At 42.6% G+C, this 11,541-nt stretch overlaps 1 protein-coding gene across 1 annotated transcript in view; it reads right to left on the reverse strand.

The window, feature by feature from the left end:
• LRRC1 (leucine rich repeat containing 1) overlaps positions 1-1,840 on the reverse strand; it is a 99,953-nt gene extending 98,113 nt beyond the window's left edge. Inside the window, exon 1 of the mRNA XM_074991163.1 lies at positions 1,262-1,840. Coding sequence (XP_074847264.1) covers positions 1,262-1,420 — 159 coding nt within the window. The 5' untranslated portion in view covers positions 1,421-1,840. The remainder of the gene's footprint in view (positions 1-1,261) is intronic.
• Positions 1,841-11,541: the final 9,701 nt, after the last annotated feature.

Below are 11,541 nucleotides of genomic sequence, written 5' to 3' on the forward strand. Positions count from 1 at the left end.
TTTTTTATAATCCCATGGCCATGAAACTGACCAAAAAGTACCATGTATTTGGTAGGGCCCTACAGGAAAGTCCTTTTGTTTTATTTGGGTCTGTACTTAGAAGCTACAGGGAAGTGCTATTTAAAACCACAACATTAGCACATACTATCTGAAATCAGTCTGTTCACGTTCTGACATAACAAGATCTGAAATAGGATACCCCTTTCCTTACAGCATGTGAATGAAAGCCAGAGAGCCAAACTGGCCAATTGATCACACTGCAGACAAGAGGGACAACTCAGAAGTAAACAAACATTGGTGATGTAAACTAATCCATTTTTCAATTTCCACTGCGCTTTCAATTATGTAAGATGCTATCAGTAATGACCATTAACCTTAAAGAATAACTGGCATGTCCTTTTAATTAGATAGATGATAGTTGATTGCAGGCAGTGCTGTTGATTCAAGATTGCATTAATTCTGACAAGCTTTTCTCTTCCAGGCCAAAGAAAGTTGCCTGGACTATGATCTATTGAGCTTTTATTTTTATGGAAAGGGAAGGGAGCTGTGTTTGATTGTTAGATGCCACCCAGGGTTGGCAAACATTGCTATCACAAGATTGTTTTTAATTCGTGAACTGCACCAACTCACACCAAAGGTTAAACACGTTTATTAGGTCATTAGAACTAACAGCCTCAGCAAATATTCTAGTTAAGTGAACACCAAACTCAGGCTCCCCTCCCCAGCAGTATCCCGGGGGTAGGGGAGTGGAGGGAACTGGAGCTGCACTGGGTCAGCCGGATCGCTCCAATATTAGCCGGAAGGGGAGTCCACCCCGCTGCAAGCCTGGGGAGGGAAGGGGAGCCGCTCTATTGAAACACCAGGTGTGCCAGTGGATTTGGATGCAAGGTAGAGCGCAGAACCTTTCCGGCTGCCGTACAGCATACCTGGGTCAGCAGCCTCTCGAGGGGAGGTATCTGCAGGTCCCGAGACACTCTGTTTCCAGACGCGCTGGCCCTATGCACAGCGCTGGGGGAGCTGCTCTCCCCTCACACCTCCCAGGAGCCCAGCTCGTAACAGCTGACAGAAGCGCTTTGGCCGTTCAGCCGCAGCAGGTGCCCCGGGAGGATACCTGGGCCGCTCACCTGGTGCAGCCGCTACCAGCGGCACCTGTAGCCTTAGGCTGGCGGAAGACAGGAAGGATCCGCAGCCCAGGCAGACAAGCCCGGCCAGCTGTGTAATCCCTGGACCTGCCCTTGATGCCGAGGCCCCCCGCGCTCACCTTGGGCAGTTCGCGGAGCTGGTTGGCGTCCAGCAGCAGTTCCTCCAGACTGCGGTTGTAGCGGTAGATGTCCTCGGGCACCGCGACCAGTGAGCAGTGCCGCTTATCGATGGACTCCACATGACGGTTGCACCGCCACAGGGGGATGCAGTGGAACATAGCAGCGGCCAGCGCCGCCCACCAGGGGTCCGGCCGCTGCGGGGCGTCAGCAGCGCCTCTCCCAGCCGCCCGGCGGGCACCGAAGCCCCCCTAGCAACTCCCGCCGGCGCCGGGTTCTAAAGGGCCCCTCCCGTTCCTAGCAACCCCCGCCGGGTTCCAAAGCTCTCTCCCTCCTGCTCCTCCTCTTCCCTCTGCGAGTCCCGGCAGGGGCAGCGAGTCCGCAACAGGAACCAGCATCCACCACGCCGCTGGAGAAGGCGGCAACTCTCCCGCTAGCTCAGTCCCGGGCAGCCTAATGAGCAGGAGCAGCGGGGGGGGCCCTTCCTGCGGTGCCCCGATCGCCGATCCCTCGTCTCTTGTTAGCACAGGCTCCCCGGGCGCGCTGCTCCGCTTCTCTCCCCTCCTTCCATTCCCCTGCCTGACCCGGAACACTCGCTCTCGCCCTCCCTCTCATTCCAGGCTGACATCATCACTCCCTGATCCCTCCCCCTCTCCCTTCCTGACTCTGGTATCTGACCCCGAGGCACTGGGACGCCACCCCGGAGCACCTCTCCCGACGCTGCAGCCCCAGCCTTAGGCGAGAGGCAAGGGAAGTACTGCAGAACCCCTTCAGTTTCCTGCCCAATAGGAAACTGGAAAACTTTCCCACTCTGCTAGCAGAACAAAACAAGCTGGTTGCGGGCTTACACAGCCGGGGGAGGGGAAGAATCGGATGGATTATTCATTTGATTGCTTGGTGGTTAAAATGAAGAGTTCTGTGAATATAGACAGTAAAATACCCTAAACAGGCATTTGTACACACACTAAAATTGCTTTGAAATTGTAGGGCTTGGGTTTTTTTTCTTTTTTTCTCTACTTTTAACAGGTGGTGGAGTGCCTTCTTCAATCTGAAATCTTGTCCGTAGAAAAGCAGCACTGTCATTAACCCTTGTGAGAGTCACAATGTGGAAAGTATCAGAGGGGTAGCCGTGTTAGTCTGGATCTGTAGAGCAACGAAGGGTCCTGTGGCACCTTATAGACTAACAGAAAAGTTTAGAGCATGAGCTTTCGTGAGCATGGCCAGCATCTGAAGAAGTGAGTTAACTCACGAAAGCTCATGCTCTAAACTTTTCTGTTAGTCTATAAGGTGCCACAGGACCCTTCGTTGCTCTACGATGTGGAAAGATTGTCATCTTGATCTGTGATTGTAATCACAGCTCTTGTCACAGAGGTCCGGTCTTTCAAACACACAAGTGGAACTATTCATCTGAGGAAAGTTAGATTCATCACTTACACAAAACTTACTTCCTGTGTACCTCAGCACCCACAAAGTGTTTTATAAGAAATCTTTGTCATGCTACCCTAGCCAGTGCTTTTAAAAATAAAGCAAAATAATAAATAAATAAAAGTGCGATGTTGTGCTCAGTCCATAGGAAGGCCCCCAACCTTGTAGTGGGTCTGTCCCAGGAAAGCTCACCTAATAAATGATCTTGTTAGTCTTTAAAGTGCTACTTGACTGCTTTTTTGTTTTGATAGTACATAGACTCCATAGTCTACATAGACTGAAGGATGCCTACTCCAGTATATAGACTAATACGACTCCTTCTCTGTTACTTTTGCACCTTGCTTAACTTTACTACTTGTATCAGATTATGCACTTGCAGAACTGTATGCAGAATTGGACATCATATAGGAAAAGATGAGCAGAACTTCTTTATGGTGGTACTAATTTATTCTGCTACTATCCCCCTGTATAAGTAGTTTAGAAGGTATTCTAAGACATTTAACATGGGATCTAATCCAGCAGGTAACTACTCTTTTCACCAGTCCAATTGAACCACAGTGAGACTATTTATAACAGTAAGGATTTTCAGGATCAACTACACTAATGTTAATTTACATCTTCATTCAGATATTATAGTATAAAATCTATTGTGTGAATAGACACAAATAAACTTGGCCAGCTGAATTTACTTAGTTTTAAGCATAGAGGTCTCTGAGATGCTTTATATCTTATAACAGTGGGATTGTGTGAAGACTGCATACATTTTCTTACATTATATACTTCTAATGTATTGAAGAAATTCAAAAAAGAGAATGTTGTAAAAATTTTACACATCTTACAAACTAAAATTATTATAAAATAAAAACAAACCAAAGGTGCTGTGTTGAAGGCTTTCTAAAATTAGGTTTTCAGCCTGTTTGAAAAAAAGGCTAATTCTAAGGTCAAGAGGGTTAGCAGAGACAAACATTCAAACAACATTGCATCTGTTACTGCAAACTATATTCCTTCATGCCTTTGAGGGTGGGATGGCTGCAATACTTTACTGATATAAATCAATCTCAAGTATTTTGTTTTTTGTGTTTCCTTATACGATTTTTGGAATCTATACTACTCTATATAACAATTAGCAAAGTAACTATTTAGCATTATTCATAATTACAAAGTTGGAAAATGGAAATATATTTTTGGGAGTGGGTTGAGGCCAATATTCTCTCTCTTCTCGCCACCTTACTAAAATCTTGAACTATTTCTACTTGGTAGTAAGAATACTGGAAGTCTTTTAAAAATTAATGTATTATTTCTCATGTTAGAACAACTGCTATACCTTGCAAGTTCCATTAGTCTGATTTCTGCAGAATTCTCAGTTATCTGATTTTTTCTAAAATGCCCTGACATTTCAGGACTTTGAACACTGCTAAGAATTAATGGTCCTATAAAATATTAAATAAATACTTGAAATGTTTCAAACTTTGTTACAAACACTTCACAACAAATCTGTATTGACTCAAAAATTTAATTTATTTTGCATGCATCCTGAACACATCTGAAGAAAATGCACATGGAGATGGCTTCTACACTGAGATTAAATAATTGCAATGATTGCTATCTAGCACCAACTAGCACACAAGAAACTTCTTAAAAAGCAACAAAATACCAGACCCACCAAATCTAAAAGCCTCTATCTCCCTTTCTAAATAGTCTGCCTACATGCCTTTTTGCAAACAGAAATAAAAATCATCTTATTTTCTGTTATTTTTTCCAAAGCAGTCAGAAACCATATGTAAATACCTAGATGGATGAGACTGATCTCCCAACCACTCCACAGGGTTAATATTTGAATATAGTGGGTGAGAGTTCAAGTTGTGGGTGTCACTTGCTCAGTGCCAGCGATTTGACAGAATGGCCTTCTACTCTTTCAAAAGGAATGCGAGGAATGTCTCATTTGTTTGCTCAGTAGAACAGACAATGTAAAGAAAGTTAAGATTAGAATAAAAGGCAATAAATCAAGGAAATCCATAGTTAGGTGTGGAAACACACTGACCCTGCTCTTCCTAACACCCAGGTAAATAATTCACACTATTTCACTGTATTTTTGTTATTCACCCATTAATTGTAAATTTTGGTGACAATTGCCACAGGGAAAACACCAATGAGCAGCATGCGTAGATCCAGTACAGCGATATGCTTTTATTTTCCAATTTGCTGTCGGCCCATTGGTGAGAGAAAAAGAGGGGTGAAGGAAACAGAGGTGATGGATAATGTTACTGCTGGCATATTTAGCACCACATTACACTGCTGGAGGGCAAGTTTAATTAATTCTGTGTAAACAGGACAAGGGTCCAGCAATTTAATTACACTAAAAAAAGACTCCTTTCCCTCCAGAATTATTTAGAGAAGGAAAAGGGAAACAGCAAGACACAAAAAGAGAACGGACAGGGAAGGTCAGGTAAAGAAGAACAATAAATATAGCTGTAAGGTGGTATTAGATTCATTACATTAAAATAATCCCAGTAAAACTCAGTTATAAATTTTGATTCTCCTTGCAAGAAGAACTGCCAACCCGCTTCAAACAAATTAAATCAACACACTACCAAACTCAACATAAGCCTTGATTGTTGCTGCAAGTCATACTGTGCTGACTGCTGAAGTAAATTCACAATGAGAGAAATGCTTCTTAGGTTGATTTGCTGATCACTGCAACCACCTTTAGCAATGACTTTTTATTTCAATCACTACATTATAAACAGCAGGAAGATGCCATTGTAAATTATCCCCTTCTTTATCAAGAACAGTATAAGCTGTTTTAAGTCCCTGTTGTGTAGTCATGCCAAACTCAAAGTGCCACACTTTCACATGCACAAGTCAGATCTCATGTAACACAGACTTGTGTGAAATAACACTCTTGTATTATAAATCTAAAAATATCTAGGAATTCCCATGACATAATAAACCTCTTGAGCAAAGCTTTAGTGGCCTGTGATGATTACAATGCATTGTACATATAACCTGGTATAAATGTATATATGCATTGTACATATAACCTGGTATAAAATGGTTATATTTTGAGACATTGCATATTATCTTTTCTCCTCTCCTCCTCCCCAAAAGAGAGACTGCATTATATCCTTTGCCTTTGTTTTAAAATAATTAGTTGTAAATCACATCAGGCTGCAGTCCTCTGACTTAATCTCATTTACTTAAATTTGATTTGTGAGCAAAACGAGCAACAAGCCCATTGCATTGCAAAAATCATGGTTGTTACACTGCACCCATTTTTAAGGGCTGAACCCCTCAAGAGACTACATTAGTGAAGAAAGAACAACAGAACAATAAAGCTGGAATTCTAGCGTGAGGATTTGGGACTTATTTCTGGAGAGGGATTCATTGCTTTCCCAATCACTGTCATGACCATCATGAGGACAGGAAGCAGAGACAAGCATTCAGGCCTGCTTTAAAAACAGCCTCTACTATTGTACCCACAATTAATTGAAGATGCAAAATCAGTCTGACTTGAGACACTTTTAAAAAAGATAGTCCTTACAGATGGCCAGTGTCACAGCAAAGCAAAGTATGCTTCTCTGTCCAGAGGTTTGTCCCAAACAAAAGTCCTCCTCTTGCCAAGGCATAGGCAGCCATCAAAGACTTAGGTTAAATCCAGCATTTAACATCATTCTTTTTCTTCCTTCCTTTTACAGGCATCAGTGTAGTGTAACAAATCGCAGCTGCATTGGCTCTGCAGTCCCTTAGTTGCTTGTGGTCTAGTCCTATAACCCCGCAGACTCAACAGAGAAAATTGAATTGTTTGATTTGGCTAGACAGGAACACCCTCAGCCAAGCTGCCCATGCATATTCCCAGTCAGAACAGGCAATATAAACTGTAAACATCACCTGAGTTCTTTGCTCAGAGGGGCAGGGTTTTGTCAGACAATGGCCACTACTTCAGCTCATGTTACTGAATGTCATAATATTAAAGAATACTCTGTACTGAGTTGGAACCTACAGGCTCTGTGGGGAGTAAGGGCCCATTGTACTAGGTTCTGTACTAAAACAAAGGAAGACATTGCATTGAAGACACAATCTAATGCTCTGCTGACATTTTGAGGTGAGGACCAACATATAGGTATACATCAGAGGCAGTCCTCTGCCACATAGTTTTCAATGCTGGTTGGTAAATCTGGAGACAGGGCCAACCACCCAGGGTACCAGTGGACAAGGGCACGCCAGGCAGCAGCACAGCAGCACTGCTGGTGTACTGCCAGAAAGTGCTCCCACTTAGCAAGGGAACGCCACAGGAGGGGAGGCAGTGTTCCCAGAGTTCTCCCTGCTTACGCCTAGTGGAAGAACGTGGAGGGCTGGGGTGGTGAACAATGATGCACAGGTACTGCTCATCACCCCATCCGACATTCCTCCCCCCACTGCAGGAGACTGTGACAGGATGGAAATGAAGTGGAACACCAAGCACACTACAAAAAAGCAGTCCTGTAGCACTTTAAAGGCTAACAATATAATTTATTAGGTGATGAGCTTTCGTGGGACAGACCCACTTCTTCAGATCTGGAAATCCTGTTACATGATAACTGAGATGAAGAGAATTTAACAGAAAGATAGGAAAAAAACTAAATAAAAACTGGCAAATCAGCTAGATAGGGCAGAAGGAGGGAGGAAAGGAAGCAGAAAAACAGTGTGCTGCTTGGGATTACTACAATTATCAAAGATGGTGTTCTTGTAATGCATAAGGTAACTGATATCTTTGTTGAGTCCAAAGTGATAAGTATTAAACTTGAGAATTAACTCCAGTTCAGATGTCTCCCTTTGTAATCTGGTGTTAACGTCTTTGTTTTAGAATGCAGTCTTAAGTTTTGGATTCTATGACATGCTAGAGTGAAATGCTCACTGACAAGTTTGTGTGTATTCAGCTTCCTAATGTCTGATTTGTGTCCATTCATTCTCTGGCACAGTGATCTTCCAGTTTGTCCCATATACATAGCAAAGTGGCATTGCTGGCACATGATGGCTTATATCACATTGGTGGAAATGCAGGAATATGATCCCCTGATAATGTAACTGTCACGGTTAAGTCTAGTGATAGTGTCTCTAGTGTAAATATGTGGACAGAGGTGGCAATGGGGTTTCTTGCAAGCAAAAGTTCGAGGATTAGTATTTCTGTTGTATGGCGTGTGGTCACTAATGAAAATTTTCCTGAGGTTAGGTAGTCGCCTGTAGAAAAAAACAGTGTGTCACTCAGTGCCTGTGAGAGTGCAGCATCGTGTTCCAGTGTAGGTTGCAGATTGTCAATAGTGCACTGGAGGGGTTTGAGCTGCCGGCTATAGGTGATGACAAGTGGTGGTGTGTTATTAGCCTTCTTGGGCCTATCTAGAAATAACTGCTCTCTGGGTATTCGTCTGGCCCTGTCAATCTGGCTTTTTACTTCTCCCAGTGGATAAATAAGTTCTATGAATGCCTGGTAGAGATATTGAAGTGTTTGGTCTCTGTCAGTAAGATTGGAGCAGATGTGATTGTATCTAAGGGCTTGACTATAAACGATGGATCGTTTGATGAGTGATGGATGGAAGCTGGAGGCATGTAGGTAAGAGTAGTGGTCAGTGGGTTTCCGATACAGTATTGATTTGACCATTGGTGATTTGTACTGTGGTGCCCAGGAAATGGATCTCTCATGTGGAATGGTCAAGGCTGAGACTGATGGTGGGGTGCAGGTTATTAAAATCCCTGTGAAATTCTTCAAGTGTCTCTTTACTGTGGGTCCAAATGATAAAGATCTGATGTAGTGTACGTAAAGGAGAGATAATAGGGGACAGGAGCTAAGGAAACATTGTCCTAAGTCAGCCATAAAAATGTTAGCACACTGTGGGGCCATGCAGGTGCCCATAGCAGTGCTGCTGATCAGGCAGTATAAACTGTCCCCAAAACAGAAACAGTTGTGGGTGAAGACAAAATTACACAGTTCAGCCACCAGATTTGTCGTGGTAACAACTGGGATAGTGTTCCTAATGGCTTGCAGTCCACCTTCATGTGGAATATTGGTGTAAACAGCTGCTATATCCCTGGAGGCAAAGGTGGTATTTTCAGGGAGATTTCAGATGTTGTGTAATTTTCTCTGAAAGTCAGTGGTATCTTGGAGATGGCTAAGAAAGCTGGTAGCATAGGGTTTGAGGAGGAAGTCTACGTAGCTGGATAGTCCTGTAGTAAGGATACCAATACCTGAAATGATAGGAGTTTCTAGTTTTATGAATTTTGTGAAGCAAATAGAGTAATTCAGGCTGAAGCTCTGAAGATGTGCCTGTGAATTTGGTCCAAAGTAGAGGCAAGGAGTTCCTTAAGAAGATGTAGTTTCTTTTAATATTCTTCAGTAGGATCAGAGGAAAGAGGAATATAAAATGTAGTGTTGGAGAGTTCTCTAGCCACCTCCTGTTCTTAGTCTGACTTATTCATGATGACTACAGCACCCCCTTTGTCAGCTGGCTTTATTACAGGGTCAGAGTTGTTTTTGAGACTCTGGACGGCACTGAGTTCAATACGGCTGAGATATGTCACTGTGTTGTTTGTGCACATCAGCCTGTTGGGCGGAGTCCATATAGAATTCTTCTTCTTTTGGTGTTGGAAGTGGGGGATCTAGTGGGTCAGCTTGATGTTTACTGCTGTGTTGGAAGTATTCCCTCAGACAGAGATGGCAAAAAACAGCTTCAAGGTCACCACAAAGTTTTATCAAGTTTGTGGGGGAGGTGGGGCAGAATGAAAGTCCCTGGAATAAGACAGATGCTTCCACTGGGCTAGGTCTGTAGCTGGAAAGGCTAACAATATTATCCAGTGAGTTGAAGTTGTCATGTTGTAGTATCCTGTGCTATGCAGTAGTTTAGACAGTTTATTGTCCTTTCTCTTTTGTAGGGAGTAGAAGTGTGTATTATAGATGTTTTGTCTTGTATTATTAAAGTCCCGCAATGTGGCATCTTGTGTGGAAGGTTGTTTATTGATGAGAGTTTCATGGTCAGAGAGGTCATTCTTGATCCTCTCCTGTTTTTTGTATAGGATATTGATCATGTGGTTCCTCAGCTTTTTTGGTTTTTGTTTGTTTGTTTTGAGAGTGTGTAAAACAGTCTCTCACTGTAATCAGCATAGTATGTTAATTGTAGGTCACTTTCCCCACCTGTGCTGCGTGGTGAGCATCAGCAGCTGCTGATCCCTTGCTCTCCTGCTCTCCCTTTACACAGTCCAGGGGCAGGGAAGTCAGATGAATGTAGGGGTCCCTGAGGTTGCTCCTCACACGTGCCCACTAACTCCTAAAGATGCACAAAGGGGAAAGGGAGTGAGCAGCAGTGCCAGCTGCTCTGCTCATCCTGGTCAGTTTCCCTATGAGGGCAAAAAGAGTGATGCAGGGATTAGGAGTAAAGGGGGCACAATGAAGGGGCTAAGGTGCAAGAGGAGGGGTGAAAGTTATGAGCAAAGGGGGTAGTACAGAGATTTGGGGCACAGAAGGGGAGTTCAGAGATCAGGAGCGAAGGTGGAGCAGTGCAGGATTAGGGGCAAAGGGGGGGGAGCACACCTGCCAGGACCAGGGGAGCTAAAATCCAAGTTTGCCCTTCACACCCTTTTCCCTAAAACCAGCCCTGTCTGTAGAATATTTTGCAAGTTCATCTGAAGCCAAATAAAAGTAATGAGCTGTGAAACTCTTGCAGGTTAGGTGATAGTGAGAGACGCTTCAACTGGCTCATATATTTTTTCCCCAATCTGTAATTTTTATTGTGGTTCCTATCTTCATAGTTCTTTCTTTCATTTTAACTGGAAGGAAAGTTTAGTGCCCTTAGTATAATGAAATAGAATCTTATCTACACATACCCACACCTACACTTTCACATTTTGTTATTGATAAATGCAGATTTTAATATTGATTCTTTCACTTCAGTTTCCTGCTCTGGTACTTATCTGATATAATGCATACCAAGTAGATTATGTATAATGGCTTTTAGAGTAAGAAAAAGAATTTATTTTGCTTTTTGTCATTCAAATACCAAAATGTCCATGTAGAAGGGTGTCATTAAAAAGAGATTAAAGATATTTCCCCATTTGAAAAGAGGAACTGATATGTTGTGAAATTTGTTGAGTTGAATGTGAGAGCCAGGACAAGTGGAATCTTATCTGGAGTTTATTTGCTACACTCAATGGAAAATGAATCAAGAAACTAGTGGAAGTGGCTGCAGAAAGTACAAGATTTCTAGTCTGAACAGAAATTGCCTAGTCATAGTGAATATTCCAGATGAAAGCAGAGACGTTTGAGTTTATTGAGCTGCTTACTGTAAATGACAGCTTGGTATGGGGAAGAACTGCCTGTGGAATTGGACATGATGCTTCAATGGACCGATTACTGACGCACAAAAAGCAAAATTTACAGTTTGCTTTAAGGACAGATGCCTGACTTCTCCATCTTTGAGAACTTGCATAAACATATGGCAAGAGAAAAAATATTAAAAATGATAAAAATTTAAAAAATAAATCACAGTAAAATTTAAATTATTTTGTTCACAGTAGGATGGCAGAGCTAATCTGTTTGGTCACAACATCAATCAAACAGCTGTCCATTTCTGTAAAACTTGTGTCACAATTGTCATAAACAATTGTTTTAAAGGTATGTAGGTCAAATAAAGTAAACATTTCCTAAACAGGCACACTGTGAGAGACCAAGAATTTTTCATAGGCAACAAAGTGCTCCAGATCTGTGGCTAGAGTAAATGGGAAGCAGAACTGACATGGGTATTTTCAAGTTTGGTACTGGCACAAAGGCAAATATTTTGACGTGTTTAATGTGATTCAAAAGGGCAGTTACTTTTACCAACTAGACTTTGGC

Source organism: Carettochelys insculpta, chromosome 3, assembly GCF_033958435.1.
Source record: "Carettochelys insculpta isolate YL-2023 chromosome 3, ASM3395843v1, whole genome shotgun sequence".
In the NCBI taxonomy this organism is placed as follows: Eukaryota; Metazoa; Chordata; order Testudines; family Carettochelyidae; genus Carettochelys; species Carettochelys insculpta.